The sequence below is a fragment of the Antechinus flavipes genome, chromosome 1 (assembly GCF_016432865.1).
Source record: "Antechinus flavipes isolate AdamAnt ecotype Samford, QLD, Australia chromosome 1, AdamAnt_v2, whole genome shotgun sequence".
In the NCBI taxonomy this organism is placed as follows: domain Eukaryota; kingdom Metazoa; phylum Chordata; class Mammalia; order Dasyuromorphia; family Dasyuridae; genus Antechinus; species Antechinus flavipes.
In genome coordinates this window covers 135275379-135300721 of record NC_067398.1, presented here as the reverse complement: position 1 = coordinate 135300721, position 25343 = coordinate 135275379, and the positions used below count along the sequence as shown (strand labels likewise).

Below are 25343 nucleotides of genomic sequence, written 5' to 3'. Positions count from 1 at the left end.
AATTGCCAAAGTGTAGAGATTACTGGAATAACCTTCAAAATCCTAAAATTGTTTCCATGACTAGTGGAATGGGATTTAAGCAAAGATGTCCAATGATATGAGTTTCAAATAGAAGTTTCACTATGTATCAATTGTTTATCTTTGATACAGTTTTTTAAATCTTGTGGCATTGTTAAACTAGAATAGATTGTTATTTTCAAAGACAGAAGGAAGAAAAAGAAATTAACAAATACTCAGAGAAAACAAAAAAAAAGATTCAGAGAAGGATATGAATAAGTAAAAAGTTGTTACTAACTTATTAAATTTAATATACAATTAAAAAGTATCCATAGTGTGAGCTCACAATTTCATATATAATCCTTTCTTTGTTCATTTTTATGTTTTCAAATGTTTGTACTTCTAAATGGCTAAATTCATAATAAGGAAGAAAATTAAAATAAGAAAATGAGAAGTTTGGACTAGATGATTTCTGAAATATCTTTCAGCTATTGTAGTCTCTGATTCTAATAAAGAATTCAGACCATTTTTAATGACACCCTCCCCCCCCCCATTTATGTTGTTCTTTCCAGTTTACAAAGCATTTTTTCTTCAGACAATCTCATCAGGGAAGCAATATACTTTTGATTCCATAAGAGTCCAGGTTGCTTTTTTGTTAAGATAATGCTCTCTTCCAATGCAGATGGGTAAACGTTTTGAAATTTATAGTCCTGAAGAATTGAGAGTTTAAGTGTCTTGCCCAAATAGAATCTTTCAGTAGTAGGATTTGAATACAGGTTTTTCTTGAGGCCAGTCATCCATTCCTTATTTTCCCCATTTTACAGATGAGGAAACTGAAGTACAAAGAAAGTTACTCAAAGTCACATAACTGTTTAGCAGTACAAGCTGGTAACAGAGCCCAAAACTTCTTAGTGGTTTTTTGTTTGTTTGTTTCATTAAAACTACTTGACTGACTAAGTCATTTTGACTATTATAAATGTTCAAACTAACTGCAAAGAACATATGAAGGAAGATGCTATCTATATCCATAGAAAAAAAGTGATAAATAGAAATATGTATAGGATGATTTTACACCTTCCTACTTATCTATCTACCTAACTATCCACATACTTATATCTAATGGTAGACATCTATAGGGTGAGGGGAGGAGGGAAGAAAAAAAAAGAAATTTATATGATAAATTTGTTACATATTTAAAAGAAATAGCAAGTTATACATAATAGATTTGCAATTTCCTGCATAATAATCCTTTTATTACTCTATTATATTATGAAATTTTTGTTTATTTCATACATTAAAAATAAAATTAAATAAGAACAATTAGGGATTTTCAATATCTCCCACAATTTCTAGCATTGCAAAGTTATTGAGCAAAGAAGGTAATATAACCTTTGCAAACTATAAAGCACTATATAAATGTGAGTGATTATCATTATTTTTATCACTATTTGTCTATTTGTCACTTACTTTTATAAATGTCGACTTCCACAAGATGAATGTAATATTTATTTGGCTTACATCAGAAGGGATCAGATTACACTCAATGGTTGCAAATTTGCAGGTATTGCAGTTCTGTATGAGAGTGGGGAAAAAAAAAAAACAATTAGCAATCATTGTTATTTTAAGTCAGATACTGGAACAAAACCAGTTCAATTTAGTTTGATGTTGAATTTATTCATTTGGAATAAAAAATGGAAATGAATGGAAACTATGAAATATGAATTAATAATTATTACTAAAATTAGCATTTGTCTCTTAGTTGAAATTTACCGATATAGTGCCTCGCTTGAGTTCTCCAGATTTTGGTATCATTTTCTTTCCAAAGTTGATGTTGAAAGGATCTTGAAGGCTAGTTGGTCTACAATTAACATTCTGTTATGAGACAAAGATGTTACTTTATAAGATATTGAGATCCTGTCCCCAGTCCCTCCACCAAAAGAAAACAAAAAACAAAAAACAAAAGAAAAAAAGAAAAAAGAAAAGAATCTTATAGAAAAAGTACTAATGTGAATACTGGCTTTGGTCACATATTAATTTCAATGTGTAGCATCATTAGCTATAGCCATAACTATATGAAAGCAATAATCGTTATCCATGATATCATCTTTTATCTGATAAGCATGACATCAATGTTCTGAGAGAACAGACAGGATGCTATAATATCACCATGTACAAAATCAATTTGAGCTCATGCTTATGAGCTTTCTTGACTCTTATTAAGATTTATGAAACATAACAATATAAGAAATATGTACTTTTAAAATTCTTAGGATACTGAAGGATAAATGAAAAATATTACGTACCCCAACTTAATTTTTAAATGCTGAATCATATGTGGATTGGTAATAGAAAAACCTTTTAAGAGTTTAAAAGGAAGGGATTTCAATTTTGGATGCCAAGATCACAAGATATGCAAACTTCCCCTTAGAGTGCTTCTTTAGCTTTTTGTCTTTAATTAAAGGACATAAGATTGTCTTTAATCAAAGGACAAATACACAGACAAATCTGAACCATCTACACTTACAAAATACCCTAGCACCTTTTGGAGGTGTACTCCATTCTCCATACAATTGGCAAAGTGCATTTTTTAAAACTTGTTTTGATGGTGTCACACAAGGTGCCCCTCTACTTCTGAATCCCCCCTCAATACTAATAGCTTCTTACAATCTAGATTGCTGGAATTGGCAAACTATAGGATAGGGCTGGTCCACTGAATACTTCTATTTGGTCTGAGAGTTAAAAGTAAAAACCATTCTTAGATACAAAAGCAGGCAATAGGTCAAATTTGATCTCCCAGCCATAATTTGCTGAAAAAGATCACATAAAACTCCTCTTTTTGTCTTTTAAAACTCTTCACAACCTGGTTTCTTCCTATCTATTCAGTCTTGTTCAACATTATTCTCCTTTGCACACTCTATATAATACAACCAGTCTGATCTTTTTGTTCCTCAAATATGAAACATCATTTCTCTGAACTGGAGGCTTCAGCCTCATGCTTGAATTTCATTTCATCTTCATTTATATTTATTAAATTCTCTGGTTTCCAGATCTTAAATGCCAGTTCTTCATGAGAACTTTCTTGGTCTCCCTCAGCTACTAGTTTCTCCTTTGGTTTACCTTATATGATTATTTCCTCCCCCACCCCCCCACTGAATACTTATATTATATTCATGTTAGATTATTAGGCTATGCACTCTTTACAGCTAAGAACTATTTCACTTTTGTCCTTAAATTTCCAGAGCTAATGTACCACAATACCTGTAGTAGAAACTTATTAAATGATTATTTAATGATTAATTCATTTAATATGCTTTCCAACTACCTCTCCACTTATCCTTTGAGGTCCTATTTTTTCATAATTTATTTTCTGGGGCTGTGGGAAACTATTAGTCTTTTTTTTTTTTGTGTGTGTGTGACATGTTCAGCACTGAAATCATGTATTTCTCAACAAGTGATAGAGGAAGAGATTATCTTTGAAGGAGTCTGAGCTACTTTTGATTATGCCTCTCCTCTGTTCTACTTCTTGCTTTGTGATAAAAGGCATTTTATATGATACTATATAGTATTATGAATGAAGAAGTTATGGAAGTCTAAGATAACAGGGATAGGATAAAAAGAGAGGCTGAGAAAGAAAATAGTAAAAATAAATTCACACATAGTAATTATTGCTTTGAACATAAATTGGCTGTTTATAGCAGGGTATTTTTTTTTTTTTGTGTGGTTGCAAAGAACTGAAAATTTCAGGGATCTCTATCTGTTGGAAGATGGCTGAATAAGTTGTGGGATGTGGTTGTGATGTAATACTATGCTATAAGAAATGGTACTCTCAGTGATGTTAGAAAGGCATGGAAAGACTTGAATGAAATGAACGTTATATACATTATGTACAATAGAATGTTACATATAGCAGCATGAGAATGAGATAGCATTTGTAAAAGTTCTTTGCAAACTTGTAAGAGCTATAAAAGTGCCATCAATGATTATGTCTGGATATCAGTTTTGTTTCAAGCCTTGTTCTAATTTGCATGTCATCTTTTTTAAAAATAGAAATGAGATAAAAATCAATATATTAATTATCATGGCTTTTTAGAGTCTTTTTATCTCCCTTTTTTGCAAAAGGTATGTTTCTTTAGGGGAAAAGTTAACAGACAAAATAATAAGATACAACAGACATCAGGGTCTGTTTTAAATAATTCTATTATTCTCTGAAATAAAATATAAAAGTAAAGAGAGCATATTTGATATATTCACTTTTCTGAGTTGCCTATAACTTTAGTTTAGGATCACTTTACTATGGGTCTATCCAAGTTACACCAAGTGCTACTTTAAAACTCACCTATTTTACCTATTCACTCATTTAGTTTAGAACTTTAGTGGAACTTTGATTATAACAATGGGGCTTATTCCCTTCAGTGACACAGACTGTAACTCCTCTTGCTTGACTCAGTAAAATATCTTTTGAAAAGTTTTGTGGCCAAAAATAAATCATCTCCCTGTAACTTGGTGGTGATCTCCAAGTGTTGCTAAATGGACCCTGGAATGTGAAACATACAAACTACTTCTGGCACCAAACCTAAAGTTTCTCTTGCTTGATACAACTTGCCATGGCTTGCACACTTCTACACAGACTTTGAGAATCCAAGATCATCTCCAAAACAGGACCAGCCATTAGAGTAGGACTTTAATGGAGGAAACCTAGCTAAGTGACAATCAGTGTAGTATGCATAATTGCAAATTATTATTGTTTTCATTGTCTAATTAGCAGTCATTTGAATTATTTTTTTAATTAGGAGGATGTCTTATTTTAGTTGAGTCATTTCACTCATTTATGATTCTTTATATAACCCCATCTTGGGTCACTTTTTTTGGCAAAGATATTGGAGTGGTTTACTATATTCTTCTCTAGCTCATTTTACCAATGAGGAAAATTTAGGCATATAGGGAGGTAAATGATTTACCCCAATTCACACAGCCAGTATCTGAAATTGGATTTGAACTCATAAAGATGAGTCTTCCTGATTCCAAGCCCAGTGTTCTATACATTGTACCGCTTAGCTACCTGATATTTTTGTTATTCACTTTGCCAAAGTGCTTTGTCAAAGTACTTGCCAGGTAAAGTGAAGGATGCTGTTAGTTTCAGCACCAATTTTCTCATGTGATTGAAAATAAAATCAAGAAGTAATATTAGACTTTATTTTCTAAAATATTATAGATCTCAGGGGCAGATAGGTGGTTGGCTCTGTGGGTAGAGCACCAGCCCTGAAGTTGGAGGACCTGAGTTCAATTTTGACATCAGACCTTTACTAGCTGTGTGACCCTGGGCAAGTCACTTAAGCCCAATTGTTTCATAAAGAAATGAATGAGTAAATGAATAAAATACAATGGATCTCTTTTGTTTATTTAAATCACCTTCCTTTCTGAAAATAATCTTCTCCTATCCCAACCCAACAAACCATCCCGAGAAACAAAACCAAAAAAGTTCAGCAAAACCAGACAACATATATAAGGAGTTTAACAATTCATGCAAACTTGTCTTAAAGTAAGGGGGGAATGGTGAAGGAACATGACTTACATCAGAAGATGACCATTCAATTAGGTAAAGTACAGGGTATTCATCTGATGTTAAGTTGGGGAATGAAATATTCAGCTTAAGCTCTGGTATGGGAATATGCCCACTTTTTCGGATCTGTACAAAATAAAAGAAAAACCTGATTAAGCATGTAGTACTTAATTCATGTGTGTTATTTCTAATAGTGGCCATCCTTACCTACATTTATGTTCTTGTTCTGGTCGCCACCTCTCAATTTTCACAGTCAGGAAAATTTCCCAATCAAGAAAATTAGAAGCAGGTAGATGCTTCCAGTAGAATCTTAGAACCAAAAGAGGCCATAGTCTTATCTAAGGATAATACTAAGTGAGGTAATCTAGACTCAGCTAATATGGGGTTTGGCTAGCATGAAAGAAGGAATAATAAGGAGAAAGGAAGAACAAGTTAATTTAGCCAAGAACCTGTCTACCCAGAATTGGCCATTGAGAAATAAAATTATCTAATGAGAAACAAAGTCCTGCTTCCCTTCCCTTTACCTTATCACTTCAGGTATTATCTCCAGACTGAGGTCAGTTTTTATGAACTCCATGGATTACTTTGAGGTCACATGAATTCTAGGGGAGTATCTTCCTTTGTAGTCCTGATATACTTGAGAGAATGCCAAAGGATCTGATCCCTCTGGACTTGGATGGTCAGAAATGATTCTACCTAGCTAGGCTCTCTAAATGGACTTCTCAGCACATCTAGAGGTAATATCTGGTTACTTCAAATTAGGTGGGGCTTCTAGTCCTGAAAGCCTAGAATCATCTGCCAGGGTGTTTCTGGGACTTCTTTCTTCTTACCCTTGGGGTTCTCTAACCCTTGACTATTGATGGGTTGAAAAAAGCAAAATATTGAATAGCATGACAAAACTTTTTTGAATATTCATATTCCCTCACCTTTTTTGAATCTGGTATTTTGTTCAGGAAAGGGGAATGAAAACAAAACAAGCAAACAATACTAAATTCCCTAACTACTCCAAAATCCTATGGTATGGAAAAGAAAACACTGTATTTTCCCATGAAATCTTATATATTAATGTTAATTTATTCTTTGCAGTCAGTCTGTACCTTTATCCTTACATGATAGGTGAATTGTCATGAGATCCAACATAACTTAAAAGCTTTCAACTGAGTCTTTTAAGATACAGTTTTAGTAGCTATTTCTCACCAAGTAGAAAACGTTGATTTCGTTTCCGATGTCACTGGTTGAATTAATAATGTCAGGAACTGTATCATTGGCCGCAATTGAAATGTGATATTCACTTGCAGAGCTTAAAAGATATTAATAAAAAAAAGAAAAAATTTTGTTTTTATTTAGGTAGATTCTTTTTTTTCTACACTAAACCAGGTAATTCCAAAAGAGATGCATGCATATAGATTAGGGTGAATTCTACTCTTGCTTATAGTTGAATCATCAATAAAACTCTGAGGAAATTGAGAAGAGCCAGAGAAACAATTTAATTAGTGTTGACACATATTTAGCATCTCTCTGTTTTAATAAATATAAATTAAAAATAAGTCATAGCACAGTGACATGCAATAATGAAAAATTTGTATGGATTCTATAGTTTCATTTTGGCTAATGAATTAACAGTCATTAATTTCCCTGTAATAAGGTTTTTATTAACTTGCATTTTTTTAAAGTTAAAAACTCTAACATTGTAATTGTAATTTTATTATTCAACTTAGCCATTCATCCTATTGGTGTCAATTGAATTTTGAAAGTTTTCTTAAGCAGAATTCCAGAAGAAAATGAGGGGGAAAATGAATAAAAGAAACTCTGAAAATGTTTTATTGGAATTGGTCTTTTAAGAAATGGAATGGAAAGAATTCTTAGAAAAAGCCAAAGTATTAGGAAAAATGAATACATCAGATTGGAAAAAGAATTTACAAAAAATGAAAAGAAAACTCCCTCATAAAGATAGATTTGCATGTCTTACAATTCTGACTCCTTTTCCTTTAAAAGACTTCCTAATTGTGCTTGACATTGATTCTTAGAATTTTCTTGTTCCTGATATTTATTTTTAGAATGATTCTAACACTCTCTTTTGCTTGAGAAGTTTTGTTAGGGATAAAATTGTATTAAAATGTTATATTTGAAAGGGCAAATATAAATAAAAGCCTGGAATGGAAAGATAGTTTTAAAATAATTGAAAGAAAAAAAAGTAAAAACCTAAATAATAGTTTTTGATGAGAACTTGATCTCATCTTTGTATTTTGTCCAATATAAGAGTATGGTCAGCACTTAAGTGGCAGAATAAGGACTAAGAATCATGAGTTATGGTACCAGCATATCACCATCTCTAAGTCTTAGTTTTCTCATATGTAAAATGGAGAAAATAATTGTCTTAATATATCTCTTTGAGGGTGTTGTAGGAGATATACTTTGTAAACCTATGAAATGTAGTCATTACTATTTTCTTGATTTTTAGAAACATTTTCCTTTACAAAACAGTAAAAAATAGATATTTATCTACCTGGAAAATTGGAGTCCAGCTTCATATTTTACTGGAATAGAAATATCTACTTCATTGTCAGAAAGTGTCTCCAAAGGTTCTTCACTGTCACTAGAAAATGACCAACATATTTATGTTAGTTAATATTAAAATAACCTGTATAGACTCTATATTGGCATATGGTATTTTATTTTATTTTGATTTTATTTATTCATTTTTTAAGAATAATGGTTCTATTACAGACAATTAGCCATTTGGAGATATTCCCACACATTTGAAAAAGAATCCAAAATTTCTAAAATAAAAACATACTTTTGAGAATACTAGATTGAAAAAGACAAACTATTATGAGTGACATTTAGTTCTTTCTTTCATGGCCTAGGACAACAAAACCTCATGTATCCTATAGTTTTATTGAACAGCTCTAGCATAGACTGATATACTTTCCCCAAACTTCTAGCATTTAGCAAGGCCTATCCTCAAAACATCTGGGCCTCTGAAGTCCTTCCCCTGAATCTCTCCCTGCCATACACTTTATTTAGTTTTAAATTTTTTCTTTTCTCAATTCATTATTTATTTATCTTAATATTTTTTAAACAATTTTTTGGGGGGTTCCAAATTCTCTCCCTCCTTTTTGCCCCTTCTCTATCCATTGAGAAGATAAGAAATGTGACATCCATTATACCTGACATGACTTTTAAAAAGAAAAACTAGGTCAAAACAACAGAATATACTTATTATGACTCGCATTTTAATCTTTCTTTTGGAAAGGAAAAGTAAATAGTCATGAACTCTCATCCCTACTTTCACTTAATAGTGTTGATAGACTGAGGGAAGGGAAGATGCTTAGAAGGGAAGATGGGCATATGATAGGAGTCTTTGAATAGACTAAAGTTAGAGGATGTAAGAAATGGAAAGGAGTTTAGAATTTCAATAATCCAACTTTCTCATTTTATCATATGGACTAAGTATATAGATTGTTCTCCAGTATAGGATATAATTCTCAAATACATATATTTCTTTGTATATTACATATAGTATATGTGCAGACATGTATATGTATATACATATACATACATATGACAGTAGTTAATGAGTTGGATAGAAGTCATAAAGATTTGAATTCAAGTCCTATTACGGGAGCAACCTGCTAGTGGCTACTGGGGATCTAATCCTGACCAGCAGAATAGATCCCTTCATGTGAGAGGATGATAACAATACAAGTAGACTGAGAGGCAGTTGCATTCCCTGACCTCTCTCCTCTTCTCTCTTGCTTCTGATTTATTTCATTCCCAATTCACAGGCAACATTGCATCAGTAAAGGCTGAAATGCAATTCCTTCAAGTGTCTTATGATTCACAAGTATCGGGGCTTTTAAAAGGGTACAGTCCCCTTCAACCCTTTACAGGCTTTCTGGGTTTTGCACTTAGGCGTAACAAAGTACAATCTTTGATGCACATACTAGATGTATGATCCTGGCTAAGTCACTGTCTTTAAGCTAAGAAGAAGTGACATGAAAACCTGTATTGATTGAGGGAGAATTCTCAACCAGGAGTTCCCAATGGAATCCCAGGTCCTGTCCTCTTCCTTATAAAAGTATTCATTGAAAAACAATTAGATGATGTTACTTTATAAAATTAATTTATAATGAAATTCTTTTTATATTTTTTAATTAAAAAAGTTGTTTTATTCATTTTTATTATTTTTCTTTACCTTCATTATTTGTCTCTTTCTTACTAAAATGTGATTTTACGTTGAATTAAAATTTTGAACAAGCCAGATTTTGGGGAAAAGATAGACAATATTTTAATTCACAAATTAAGAAGCATTTACTTTAAGAACCAGAGGGCAATATTTTATACTAGATTGTATCATCCTCAAAAACCACAATAATGTTTTCTAAGGAATAGACACTAGTATGTTAATAAATATTTATTAATTGGCTGATTGCTCAAAAGATGAAGAGCTGAGTAGTTGTTAACTCCACTTTCTACACAGATAGGGAAAGGGATAGGGACTGAGGGGAGCTATAAGAAGACATCAATGTGTGTTGGGTAATAAATACTTGTATGTGAGGCAGATTGAGGTAATGGGTAGAAGGCTATTTAAAAATTTTCTTGTTTTTGATAATGGTCAAAGGAGATGACTGATTTTGATAAAAATTATTGTTAAAGAGTTTAAGAAACACCAACAACTGAAGTTGTGATTCAGTCTACCATCTTGAAATAAAATGATAATGAGTTTTGTTATTTTTAACAGACAAGTGAAATTTGCTATGACAGAGATTGCAGAGAAAGCTATTGTATAATGTTCGTTCAGCAAAGATCCAAATGCAAATTTTAAAGGATTTTTAAAATCTGCTAGGAGGGATTGAATCATCACAGGGAAGCAGAAAAGAAGAACAGATTCACTAAGAATTTTTGATCCCTACGTATCTGAAAGGGGCCCAAAGGTATTCAGGAGCATGCCAGGACCTGCCAGCTCATTGCAAGGGAAGGTTGATGGTATTCTGAATAGAATGTAATCAGGAGCAGATGTAGCTTTGTCTGGCTCTCTGACAGACTTGAAGGAATGTCCTACTTGAACAGAATTTGCTCCAGCTCTGGGACTAGGTGAATTTATCCATTTTTTACTTCCTCCTTTCCTTTGCCTCCCTGTTGCTCATGAAATAAATATAGCTTACCTTTAAATCTAATCATTTTGCTAGTTGTACTTTTATAGTAGGTTTTGTTACTAGAGCTTATGCAGATGAGGTAATTTTTATTTTTCACCTCCTTTTCTTTCCTTCTCTCTCCTAATCACTAGTTTAGTTTATTCATATGTATCATTTCAGGCAGCTAGGTGGCACAGAAAGCTGGGTCTTGGAAATTTCTTTTCCCGAGTTCAAATCTGGCCTCAGACACTTATTACCTATGTGATCCTGGGCAAAGCACTTAACCTTTTCTATCTCAATTTCCTCATCTGTAAAATGAGATGGAGAAGGAAATGGCAAACCTCTCCAGTATCTTTATCAACAAAACCACAAATAGTGTTGGGAAAAGCCAGACATGAGTGAAAAATAAACAATTACTTTAGATATATCATCCTTTACCATTCCACTTATAAGAAAATAATAGGATTCAGTGCTTTCCACTTGTGCTGATACTATACAGATAACAGGAAGTTTTAAGGAATGATTTGTTTTTCTAAATAAAAGGTTTTTAGAGATCCTGTAGTGTAATGGATAAAGAATTAGACCAACTATTAAAAAGACTAAAGTTCAAATCCTATATTTGATACATTGACTAGCTTTGTCTCCCTGGACAAATCACTTCAATTTTAATTGCCTTCAGGAGCTCTTCAAGACTGTAAGTTGTAAAAATGTCTCATGTACATTAGTAAAAGGGATCTCTCTACACCAGCAAAATAACATAATCACAAGTATGGACAAAAAACATAAAAACAAAGCTTAAATGATTTCCTTGAATCCAAGTATTAATGTGGAAAAAGAAAATAAACTAACCTTGTTACACTTATGTGAATGGTCACATTTTCCATAAGATAGGAAATATTAAATTGAAAGAGTATTTTGAAAGATATCTGTAATAAAAAATATTTTAGGTTAAATACAGGAATAACAAAAAATTGACTTTGGCAACAATATTCAGCTTATACAAATTAATCCACTCAAATTTAAAAATGCAAGGAAATTTAAGAATTATCATTTTATATCAGAACATACTACAATACTCATATGCTATATATTGTAAATCTATATTTACCATTGTACATCTACCAGTATGTCATTGTATTTAAAAATAGTTATTGTAAAGACTGAAAATAAAAGCACCATGATACTTTCAGGTATAAGCATGTAATAGATACTGATACTCTGATCATATATACTCCATTTGATATTCTTCTCCACAAACATATGAAGTATTGTGAATAGGTAGGAATTAAAATGAAATATAATGTATATACAAACATGCATGTGCTAAAGAGTGTAAGAAAAAGAATAGGGGCAGTTAGGTGATGCAGTGGATACAATACCAGACCTGAAGTCAGGAGGACCTGAGTTCAAATGTGCTTTCAGACACTTGACATTTCCTTGCTGTATGACCCTGGGCAAGTCACTTGACCCCCAATTGCTCAGCAAGAAAAAAAAAGAATAAAATGGAGTAGATTTTTTGGTACATTTTGGGGGACAGCTAAGAGGGAAATTTTTGTCAATCTGTTGATTCTCTTTTTCATTTTGCCACATGTAATTTTGGAAAAAGCCTCAGAGTTCTTTTTTGCCATATTAGTCAGCTGAAAGCCTTTACCAAAATTTTGTGGTTTTGCCCATTCCACAGTTCTTTTTTTTCCGGCTATTTGTCTATCAGACCATTAGTATGTTGTCTATTTAGAATGAATATTTCTTGTTCTAAAAAAAAAATCAGTATAGGAAAAGTAGATGGGGAATGTAACATAGGGTGGTAACTTCCCCCCCTCCATATTTTTTTTTCAGTTCAAGTAAGGTAACATTTTTTATTAATCATGTATGGCATTTTGATTAGTTAAACATTTCCCTTTCTAACTCTGTAGTCAGTAGATGACCTGACCAAACATTTTAGAATTAAGTGCAAGTTTCAATAAAAACATACATGCAAAAATGGGGAAAAAAATGAACTATTTCTGATATACACTTTAATTTTTACAAATAACGTCTACCAATTATGTTGGAAAGACAATTCTCTTTTATGTAAATAGTATATTCTCTATTTTTAAAGTATGAATTATATCAAGAAATACCAACAACAAAAAGACTACCTTTAATCCAATTGGATCTCAAGTTTATCTTAAGAGCCAAAGTTCCAGGCAACCCATTTGTTTCTTTCCACAGTCTTGGCCAATGGGTTTCATTTGAAATTCTCTTTTTTTTTTAATAGCCAATATTTGCCAATAGCACCCCATTTAGCTTGATAACTTTATATATATATATGTATATAATTTGTTCAACTGAAAATTCATTTGAAAGAATCTGTTTTGGATCTTAATAATTAATATTTGAGATAAAATGTTGAGGATTTCAAGTTTTCTAAGCAAACCTGCCTGTGAATTTCTTTTCCTTTTTCTTTCCATTACATTTGAACTGTCAAGAATAATCACACAAATGACATGGAACATACCAACTTTCATATACAGATTGTTAGATGAAGCTTCCATAATCTGCTCACCTCTTCTCCTCTTTTCAGGAAAGGATAGCCAACTTTGCATGTGATATTCTGATTGGATTCACAGCTGTCTTTTTGAATACCCTAGTAAGAAAAGCACATGTTAAAAAAAAATAAGCTTGGTGAGTGATAGCCACTGTCAGACTTAATCATTGCTCTTGGTCACAGCCATTGCTTGAGTTAAAAATCAGGTTCAATGTGAAGGGCTATATGGGAAATAAAACAAAATATTTTTTTCTCCTGCCCATCATTTTTATTTAAAATGATAACAAACTAAGATTTTAACTAAGTTCATACTTTTTCCTTGATTAGGAATGAATTAAAGGAGAACATAAAGAATAAATTTATAAATGTTTTCTTTTCCAAAGAAAGCTAGAAATTTATGTATAATATACATATTATTTATACATATATACATTTATATAAATACATATGTATGTATATATTCATTTTACCTCTTGAAATGAGAAAGGCAGTGTTTTTGTTTTTGTTTTTTTACTCCTCAATATATTTCTGTTATCTATTTAGAATTCAAATTCTTAACTGAATGCAAAATAAATAATAACCTGTAACAAAGTTTTTCCCCAGGCTTTCTTTGTCCTACCACTATAGTAAATTGTATACCAGTATGCCAATACCAATATAGTAAATAGAGAAAAATGTCAGTGATGAAAACAGACAATAGATCTATTTTTTAAAATAAGTTTTTATTAATGTCTTTTAAAAAATGATCAAAATTTCACTTTGATTCTTCTTCTATGGAGAAAGAATGAGCAGTTTCTCTAACAAATTCCTGCAGATTACACCTGTTGTAAGGTCCCTACATCTTTAGGGAATATTTTTCTTCTCCCAGGGGAGCATTGATTAATGACATCCCTCAAACAAGATTTCCCCTTTTTTAACTCCCATTTCAATCTTTCCCTTTGCTTCCCTACTACCCATTATCAAATAGATTCTTTTTTTTAATCTTGAGAGATTACAAGAATTATTTTTCCTTCATTGTTAATATTTGATTTTTCACCTTCTCTCTTTTATGTGCCCTTCCATTATTTAATTTAGCCCCACAAAAACACTGAATTATTCACCTAAAGAAGAGTTGTGAACTTTAGTCCATGATGTTTCAGACCTGTTTCTCCACCATCACTTCTATTTCCTTTCTTTCACCCTCTTGTTTCATTGTGTACATTTAGAAAGAAATCTCTTAATAGCCTCTATTATTTTATTTTTTGAATAAGTATTTAAATTAAAAAAAATAATGTATTTATTATATGTCCTTGTACCTTTTTTTTTTTTTTTTTTGTATTTGTGTTGTCTGAAATATTTGAAAAACTATTAAATTTTTCAGGTCAGTTTTTCTTCCTGGGAATGCTTTGAATGCCTGCTTAAAAAAAATTAAATGTCCATCTTTTTATGCATTAAGCTCAAATTTACAGGGCTATGCCATTTTTGTTGCATCCCTGCTCTCATTTGCTCTTAGGAACATATTTCATCATCTGTTGTGGTTTCTGGTGGGTGCAGAATAGTTCAAAATTATTAAAAACTTTTTTTCTTTTGCATTTGAAAGTTTGTTTGAACAGTTACAATGACAGCATGTGTTGCTTGTCTTTGGAATTGTTACATTTAATCACTTTTCATCCTGAATTTGCAGTGGTGGTGTTTTTTTTTTTTCCTGGAAGAATTCTGTTATTCTTTTGATTGACACTTTGTTTTCTGTGTTTGAAAGTTCTGGGTAATTTTCTTGCATTTTGATGTTTAGGTTTCTTTTGGTTTGTATTCTGGAAGATCCATAATCTTTCAATTGTTTCTTTGTGTATGTTTTGCTTATATGAAGATGATTCTTTCTTTTAACTTTTTGCTTCTCTTCTTCCAGATCATTTATTGTTGTGAATTTACATTTACAATTATTCTTTCTTTTGTTTCTTTGGTGAAATTTGCCACCACCCATTCAAGTTTTTCTATTCTGCCAATGATTTCTGCTATGTAGGCCATGAATTTTGCACTAAAAATTCTTTTTTTTTTAATCATTGAGGAACATCTTGCTTTGTTTTCATACTCTCCCGGAAATCTAAAAGGTCCCCTTCTTTACCTTATTTTGATTTATTTTCCTTTGTCTTGAAGTAATTACTAAAAGATGTCTGGACTGACTTAGCTGATTACTGTTTTTACTTTTTTTTCCCCTCGAAGTTTATCTTCTTAGACTCAAGGTCTTTGTGATTTTTTTCCTTCTCAAATCTTTGATAATTTCAGGCATTTCTCTTTATATTTCTCTATTGTTTAGTTTTTGACTCATTATTCTTTCTTTGAAGTTTCCGTGGGGGTGCTAGAACACAAAGTCATCTCAGCCTCATCCCATACTGGGGCGATTAACATTTCACCAGCCACAATCTTTACCTCAAGTGGCTTCTAGGGGGAGAGATTTTATCCCAGTTGGTTACTCTTTACTTTACACTTAGTAGAGAATCATATAGCTATATACATTGGCTTCCTGCTCCAGCTTCCTCTGGTTTTTAATTCTCTGGCAGAAATCTGATGCAGAACCTCTGTACTGCTGTACCAGCCACAGCAAGCTTCTGCCTTTAGTTTTTTGAGGCATAAGGAAGAGGGAGCAGCAAAGTGGAAGTTGTCTTGCAAAACTGTAGTTTGGTTATTCAGTCTTATCTGAGTTTAGTAAGTGGTGCAGAAGAGGGTGTTGAATGAAGTGTTTTAGGGATTAGGAATTACCTTTCTCTAAGATCTTTTGTCTCCTGCCAGATGGTTGTTCTTCAATCTCTCTTGCATCATTATTATCCTCATCTATCCCCTTAACTATGACTGAAACTTCTGTTCAGATTACCCAATTTAAATCCTGGGGGCTATTTTCTATCTCCAGGACATTTTCCTTCCTTCCTCAATGAGTTCAGTACCAGATATAGTTTCTTTCTTTGCCCTAACTTCTGGTTTTGTATTAGGGGACTTCAGCATATATGCTGATTTTTTTTTTTTTTTGATTACTCTAATTACCCTGTTTCTCAATCTACTTAAGCCCCATAATGTACTACTCTATATCACTTCAGATACACATAGGAATGGTCAGAAATTTTAACATTATGACTTGCCATCTTTTCAAGTGTTCCATTTCCATAATCAAGAACTCTGAAATTCCTTTATTTGATCATAATTTCTTATTACTCCTTTCGCTCTATGCCTTATTTCTCTTAAACAATTCTTTTTCCTCACTACAACAAAACCTTCCTATCCTTGAATATTCTGCTGAATAGCTGCAGAAAGTCACCCAATAAAGTTGATAGCATCCCCTATGTAATCATTGTCCCAAAATACATTGAATGGAGTGTTCTCTTTGTTAGTGGACATGAATGCTCTGCCCTGTGTGCCGGATGGGGCAGGATTGTCAAGAATAAGAGAGACCATCAGTCTCTTCAGGCATCTTTGAGTTTTCTTCAGATTTTTCCCCAAGTTTTGAGTTATTTTGATAGCTTCTAGATGCAAGAGAGAAGATAATAGAATCCAACCCCACTTCAGGTTGCTGAAGCCTCTGGAAAGGCATGAAAGGAGCTGGCAGCTTCCACCATGTCCCTATTTTAGAGACCTCAGGAAACTTCTCCTGGGAAGACATAGAAAATGCTTTCTCTTGATTGAGTTATCTCACTTCCAATGGGAGAGCTCCTTCACTCTGAACTTTCAGATATATATTCTCCTAAGTATACCTACTCAGATTTCTCTTTTGCTATGATTTGGATAAATGAGTTTCTTTGCTATTCACTATGTGCATTCATTGTGGAACTAGTATGTGATGAGAAAGGGATTAAGCTTTTGATATAGAATTTGGGATCCTCTTTCCCCTCAATAATGACAATGATCAGAAATTAAATTGAACCTGATCATATCCTAGAGACTAATACCATTTAAGGGAATAGACAGATAATTCTAGTTCAGTACCCTTCTTGTTTTGGAGAGCAGAATGGACTGTTTCCAATTTCCTGCTTCCCCTCCAGGCAGGAAGAAAAATCTCTTTTGAAAAAGAGTAGGGGAAGAAGAGACTAGAGACGACTATTATGCCTTTATTTTATCCACCACAAGTGAGCCTGGCTACAATAGAGATTCTCTATAGCTATAGAACTGTTATCCAAACTCTACTCGACCTTCAGTGAACCAAAACAAATATTCCCAAACTTTTCTTCTCAGGAATCTTATAATACATCCTCACTCCACAGTCTAAACTGGGGTCTTTGCTTCATTTTAATGCCTCTTTCCCTAGCCTCTTAACATTATCCTCTACTATTTTCTTCTTTATTCATCATCATTATTATTTTTAAAATTTATGTAATAAAACAAGCATTTTCTTAACATAGAATAATAAAAAATGATGATTACACATGACACTGCAAATCTATTATGTATAATTAGCTATTTCTTTTAAATACACAATAAAATTATTGTGTAATTTCTTTTTCTTCTCCCCCACCTTTAGCCCGGCAGATGGCTACCATTAGACACAAATAAACACACACACACACATACATGCATACACATGTAAAAATATTTTATATGTACTTCTATTTATCTGTTGTTTCTTTGAAAGCAGATAACATCTTCCTTCATATCCACTTTAGAGTTAAGTATTTATAACAGTCTAAATGACTTTCTCTCAAAGTCATTTTTAAAACAGTATTGCTATTACTGAATATAATGTTCTCTCAGTTCTACTCATTTTACTCTTCACTATTTTGGATAAGTTTTTCCAGATTTTTTAAGGTCATTGAACTTATCTTTTTTTTTTCCCCCTGAGGCAATTAGGGTTAAGTGACTTGCCCAGGGTCACACAGCTAGAAAGTGTTAAGTGGCTGAGATAAAGCGTGTACTCAGTTCTTCCTGACTTCAGGGCTGGTGCTCTATCCTCTTCATCATCTAACTACTCCAGAGCTCATTTCTTATAGCACATTATCAAATATTATAGCACAGTAGTATTCTATCACAATCATATACCATAATTTGTTCTACCATTCCCCAATTGATGGGCATTTTTTCAGTTTCCTCCCACTACAAAGAGATTATATTTTGAAATACATATGTTTTTTTTTCCTTTTTCCTAAATTATCTTCGGAAATAAATCAAGGAGTGGTAGGGCTGGTTCAAAGGTATGGCTAATTTAATAAATCTTTGACATTAATTCCACATAACTCTCCAAAATGCTTTGATCAGTTCACAATTCTACCAACAATGGATCAGTGTCCCAGTTTTTCTACAATCCTCCCAAAATGTATCATTTTTTCTTTCAATGATTTTAGCCAATCTGATAGATATAAAATGATATCTCAAAGTTGTTTTAATTTGTATTTCTTAATCAATAATGCTTTATTTTAAATTTTTATTTAAGATTTAAATATTAAATAGAAAAATTTTAAAAATCAGAAAAAATTGCTATGTTCTCAGTAGAACCTAAGAGAGGGTTAAAAATATGAAAAAAATAGATTTTGTTTAAAGAAATCCTATAGAATATATACTCTATATAATAAATATCCAGTGTGGTTAGAGATGTCCCTTTTTTCTTTGCTTCCTTGTAGATTTTCTTTTGTTTTCTGCTTTGCATTTTTTACTTTATTCTTTCCTCCCTCCCTATCTTCCCCCAAGAAGTTACAATTAAATGCAGATATATTTATATATACATATATATGAACTCATATTTATATACACATACACACATATAGATGTCTATAATCATATACACATATATACTCAAATATATGTACACATATACATATACATATATACATCATCTTCTATAAGTCCAAATATTTTTACATTTTTCTAAATCTATCAATTCATCAAGTCTTACACCACTCAATCTTCCAATTTTGTACTATCTAGTTATTTTAAATAGTCTAAAACAAAACAATTGATAATAATTCAGAAATTTTTTTCACATGACTATAAATAGCTTTGATTGTCTGTTCATATCCGTTGGCTATGTATCAATTAGGGAATGACTTGTGTTCTTAAAGATTTCACAAAAGTTCTTTTTATTTGAGATAGGAACCCTTTATTTGAGACATTGTCAATAAAAATTTCCCTCAATTTTTCTGCTTTCTTTGTGATCTCAGGTACATTTTTTTTTATTTATACATCATGATCTACTTTAATGTAATCAAAATCATCCATTTTATACCTAACTTTGCTTTATATCTTTTTATTCATAAATTCATCTGTTCTTAAGCCTAATAAATAATGTTCCATCTTCTTCTAATTTTCTTGTAATATCTTTCTTTATATCTAGGTCATACATCCATTTTGATCTTGTTTTGGTAAATGGTATAAGGTATTGGTTTATGCCCAGTTTCTGCCATACCACTCTATAGTTTTCCCAACATTTTTTTTTTACCAAATAATGAATTTTTATCTTCAAATCTTGTCTTTACATTTATCAAATGCAAGGTTATTTTATTTATTTCTAGCTGTTAATAATATGTCTACTCTTTCTCATTGATTTACCCTTCTATTTCTTAGCCAGTACCAGATAGTTTTGATAATCACTATCTTATAATTTAAGATCTGGCACTGCTAAATTCCTTTCTTTACATTTTTTATTACTTCCTTTGAAAATCTTGACTTTTTGTTCTTCCAAATTAATTTTGTTCTTATTTTTTCTAGTTCTGAAAAATAATTTTTGGTAATTTAATTGGATGATGTTGAATACATAAATTAATTTAAGTAAAATTTCCATATTTATTATTGTCCTTGCCTATCACTGAACATGTTAATATTTTCCAAATTATTTAAATATGATTTTACTTGTATAAAGAGTTTTTTATATTTTTTAATGCAGTTCCTGGGTTGATTTTTCTAGTGTACTACCAGGTGTTTTATATAATCTAAAATTATTTAAATATGATTCTTATTCTCTCATATTGTAGGGTTTTGTTTGTAATACATAGGAATACTGATTATTTATGTGACTTTATTTTATATCTTGCTACTTTTCTAAAATTATCAATAGTTTAAGCTAACTTTTTAGTTGAGTCTTTGGAGTTTTCCAAATATATCATCATGTCATCTGTGAAAAGAGATAATTTTGTTCTCTCATTTTCTATTCTAATTCCTTTTTTTCCCCTCTTATTGCTATTGATAGGATTTTCAATATAATGCTGAATAATGCTGATGATCATCCTCTTGTTTCACCACTGATCTTACTAGGAAGACAAATAGCATAGTTCCATTACAAATAATACTTTACTCATAATTAAAAAGTCTTTTAGTCTATTTCTCTCATTTCAGAGGTGAGGAAACTGAGGCCCAAAAAGCTTAAGTGGTTTGTCCAAAGACATAGAAGTAGAAAAGGGCAGAAATATATTTGATAGCAAAAAAACAAACAAACAAAAAACCTGCAAAGTCAATTGAGGTTAAGTGACTTGCCCAGGGTCACACAGCTAAGAAGAGTTAAGTGTCTGAGATCAAATTTGAACTCAGGTCCTCCTGACTTCAGGGCTGGTGCTCTATCCACTATGTCACCTAGCTGCCCCTGATTCCACGTTTTTTGACTTTCAAACCCAGTCATCTGTCTGTTCTTTATATGACTCCCTTTCCCCCCATATTTCTTAATATAATACATTATATCAGTATAGAGAACTCTCTGTGTAGAAACTCTCTTCACCTATGCAAATCAACTATTCTTCTGTACCTTATAATTTTAGAATCCTTGAGGTGCTGAGAATATTGGTAAATCTTATGCTTGCACAATTTGTATATATCATCAAAGACAGGGTGTAAAGTCAAATTTTTCTCTGTCCTTCTTTACCTGGTTGTTTAATCTAATCAACATCATGGGTTAATTGGATAGATAACTCACTTTTCCTTTTAAAACCACAACCATGCTAGTATAATAGGTACAGTAGGAATTTAGTAAGAGCTGTTGAATGAATAAATGAACAGTTACCTCAATTCCTGAAAAAATTACATTTGGAGAGGCCTGGACAATGGCCCTGGTATTGTAGGCACTGTCCTTTTTATTCCTGATGGTCAGATCCATGCTGAATTTATCACTGTGAGACTTAACAATGAGTAAGTCTTTTTCTGTGGTTGATACAGTCAGAGCCAAATCTGAGATGCATTTCTCCTTGTTTCCACAATCTTTTGCAAAAGGAATCTGTAGCATTGAGAGCAAAATATATTCTATTATTCAAAATTATAAATTCATTCATATAACAACTCATATATTGCCATTTTGAACTAATGTGAACTTTTATTCTGCTGCTGTTAAAGGGATAACAGGACCATCTTACTCAGGACAGGTTGTTTCAATGACAGATGGCTTCTATTCTCTCTTTTTCCTATCTTAAAAAAATATTTTAAGTTCTCTGTCTGCTTTCATACCCAGTGACTATTTGATTATGCCCTTACATTTACCCAGAGAACCACTCATAAGTAAGGGCTTAAAAGAATACAGAGATACATCAATAAAATTACAATTGATTGTTGCTGATATCCTTTTAGATTGCTCTAAAACAAGTTGCTTAAATAAGCTCTATAATTTTAGTTGGTTCATTCTTTTAAAATTCTTTTTTTACTTTTAACTTATGGAATAAAATAAACACTTCTATAATATAGTATAATAAAATATGCTTGCACATGAAACTACAAATCTATTGTGTACAATTTGCTCTTCCTTTAAAATATATAACAGAGTTATTTAATTTTTCTCCTTTTTTCCTCTCCTTTCTTCTCCTCTAGAAATGGTCACTGTTAGACATTCTTTTAAAAAATATTTAGATTTTTTTTTGCTTTTACATAACATCATCTTCAATTTAGATTGCATCTTCTCTTTCTACCCTCTTCAGCAAGCTATCCTTTATAAAAAAAGAAAAAGAAAAGAATGTTTAAAAAAGCAGTTCAGCAAAAATATTGGTTAATTCTTTGTTATCTCAAGCCACAGTACAGTGGATAGAAAGCTAGACTTGGAACCAAGAGATCCATGTTCTAATCCTGTCTCTGATACATGCTACTGTGTGACCCTGTGCAAATCAATTAACATCTCAGACTCTAGGAAACTCTCTAAGACTATTAGTTGCAGAAAAGATGGTTATCTCATTGCTAGAGGGAGGGTTTTCATCTGGGATTTCCCAATAGCACTGTAATCCTAGATTTTTCACTAATTTGTTCATGTAACACTTGTTTATCAAATACTTATTAGGTACCGAAATAGTATTTTTTAATTTCAAAGTTCAAAAGCAGGAAAAATAGAGGATAAAAATGTTTTACTTTGTGACCTCAAGGAATTGATCGGAATTGTTAGAGATAGAAAGAATCTTAAAGATCACTTAGTCCAGCTCCCTTATTTTACAAGTGAAGAAACCAAGGTAGCAAATAGCAGACCTAGGATAACAATGTATACACAATATTCTTTCCACTTTGGGACTATGTTTTGTAGCAATAATCTGAAGAAAAAAAATAGTAATTGATTAGTAAGCTTCATTCTTTCCCTCATTCTCTAGGAGATAAAGTGTCTTCTTGAATTGCATAAGGAAAAATAACTTTCTTCTATTCTCATCCCCTAAATTATGTGATTGATTGTTATTATTGCTTTGTCTGGGATTTTTATTGCCATGTCTGATTGTATAAAAACTTCATTGTCTACAAAGCTGACTCAGGCTCATTGAATACTGCTCACTTATTGTGGCAAGGATTCTATATACTTCGCCACTCTACCCTAGAGTAAGAGATTGGTGTACAATTACAATCAATTTCTCTGTCTCTCTCTGTCTTTGTCTGTCTCCATCTCTCCCTCCCTGTCTCCGTCTCCCTCTCTCTCTCTCTCAACATCTAGTATAGAGAAGGCCTAATCTACAATGATAGAGGGAATATCATCATCCAGAAAAACCTTATACCAATGATATCACAGGTCCAGTCTTCATTACTATTTTGTTCCTAAAATTCTGTTAATATTTGCAAAATTGTTATTGTCATTTTGAAAGATGGACTCTACCAAAAGGTCAGGCAGCATTTTTTTTTATCATTATATGTGATCTACCAATTTCCACTCATTTTGTTCTGAGAAGTAGAGTCTAGTACTTCAATCTTGAACAAGAATTAAAATCACTGATTTCATTGGAATGGACAAAGACTCATTACAAAATTTCCAAGTAAAATTATTTGTATTATTTGTGATATTCCCATAGCTTTTTTCTGGATTTACATATTGCTGTTCTTTTTTGCTTTTCCTCTACCTATCTTACTCTCTCAGTCTTTCTTGTTGGGTTTCCATTTATATCACCCCACCCCCTTCAGTTCTATCAGTGGTCCTCTTGTCTTTTCTCTCTGTATTATCTCACATTATAGCCTCATCATCTTTCATGGATTCAGCTATCATCTCTATAGGTAGATGATTTTCAGCACTATATATTTAGCCCTAGTCTCTTTATTTAGTGTTAAGGACCATACCTAAGTGTGAAGGGACAGGTGAATTCTTGGAAAGCTCCCACAGCTGTGAATCATAACACAGTTGAAGGAATTGTAAATCAACCTTTACTGATACAGATGTTGCTTGTGAATTGGGAATGAAATAAATAGGAGGCAAGAGGAAAAGCAATGCATTGCCTCTCAGTCTCCTTGTACTGTTATCATCCTCTCACATGAATCCTCTCATTATTCTGCTAGTAAGAATTAGATCCCCTGCAGTCACTAGCAGGTGGCTCTCATAACACCTAGCAGCCACTAGCAGCTTGCTCCTGTAACAATTGAGCTCTAGTACCACATGACCAACTATTAAATTTTTTGAACTAGATGTCTAGTAGGTACTTCAAACTCAACATTTCTAAAGAATATTCTTTTTTTTCTTCCAAATCTATCTTCTAAGTTTCCCTATTATTGTCAAAGAGGCCATTATCTTTACAGACATCTAACTTCTTAATTTTTTTTTGTCATCCTCAATGTTCACTTTCACTCACTCCATAGATCCAATCAATTCCCTAATCTCGTTGTATCCAGCTTCATAGTATCTCTTATCTCTTTTTTTAATTCACAAAGTTACCATCCTAGAGCTGGCTCTCATCACCAGTGACCTAAGCTACTACAATCATCTCTTATTCTATTTCCCTATTTCAAATCTCTTTTACACTCCAAATCCATCTTCCACTCAGCAACCAAAATGATTTTCCTAAAGCACAGATCTATTATTCCCTCTCCACTCCATATATCTTACTCCCAACACTCAAAAAACTTTAGTGCAGGGGTTCTTAATATGTGTGTGTGTGTGTGTGTGTGTGTGTGTGTGTATGTATTTGATAGTGAATCTTATGAACCTATGCTCAGAATAATTAAAAAAAAACAAAATGGAAAGAAGTTCTAAATTTCATTTAGTTTAGTGAAAATAAAAGATGTTATTTTTCCTATATAAGTTCATCAACTCTGTGAAATGTCTTGGACCACAGGTTAATAAGAAACATTTGCTCCAGAGACTCTCTATTGCCTCAGATTCAAATATAAATTTCATCCATCATTTAAAAATTTTCACAATCTGGTCCCATTGTACTATAGGTTGTCTCTGTTTTCTGTGATCTGCACAATGAATAATTTCACATTATTTATTTATTTATTTTTGGGGAGTGGTGAGAAGATTTATGAGTCTATGACTTCTTCCTCCAAAGGATGTTACTTTGTAGAAGACAGCTCTAAACAATTTAGGAATATAAAGGAGCTAGCAAGAAAGTTAAGAAAATGGAGTTAAAAGTGGGTAAAGCAAATTTTTGTTATCAGAAGATTCATGATTTCTTTTTCTTCAGTAACCCATTTATATACTAACTTTAGTTTCTAATATCTTATTAATAATTAGATATCAAAGTTGTTTTAAAAAAATGACTTACATATTCATGTATGGAATTAGGCAGATCACCATCAAGAACAGGCCCATTTTCTGGATCTGAAAGATTAAAATCCAATGATACCTTCACTGAATCCCGAAAGTCATGTTTGTCCTAGAAGGGAAAGCAAGAAATATGTTACTTGTATTTTCTATATTTTATGCCTTGTCATTTTGGGTTTTATCTTTTTGCTATGTGCCCCAGTGGATGCTTACATATTTTTCCAAGGAATCTAGATATGTTAACATTTACCTCTCCTT

At 32.2% G+C, this 25343-nt stretch overlaps 1 protein-coding gene across 1 annotated transcript in view; it reads right to left on the bottom strand.

The window, feature by feature from the left end:
* The window catches only part of ITGA1 (integrin subunit alpha 1), a 190376-nt gene that overhangs the window by 12436 nt on the left and 152597 nt on the right, over positions 1-25343 (bottom strand). Inside the window, exons 18-26 of the mRNA XM_051990626.1 lie at positions 25087-25197; positions 21165-21374; positions 13241-13321; positions 11545-11621; positions 8064-8153; positions 6755-6857; positions 5570-5683; positions 1768-1869; positions 1465-1569 (exon numbers count right to left, since the gene is read on the bottom strand). Coding sequence (XP_051846586.1) covers positions 1465-1569; positions 1768-1869; positions 5570-5683; positions 6755-6857; positions 8064-8153; positions 11545-11621; positions 13241-13321; positions 21165-21374; positions 25087-25197 — 993 coding nt within the window. The remainder of the gene's footprint in view (positions 1-1464; positions 1570-1767; positions 1870-5569; positions 5684-6754; positions 6858-8063; positions 8154-11544; positions 11622-13240; positions 13322-21164; positions 21375-25086; positions 25198-25343) is intronic.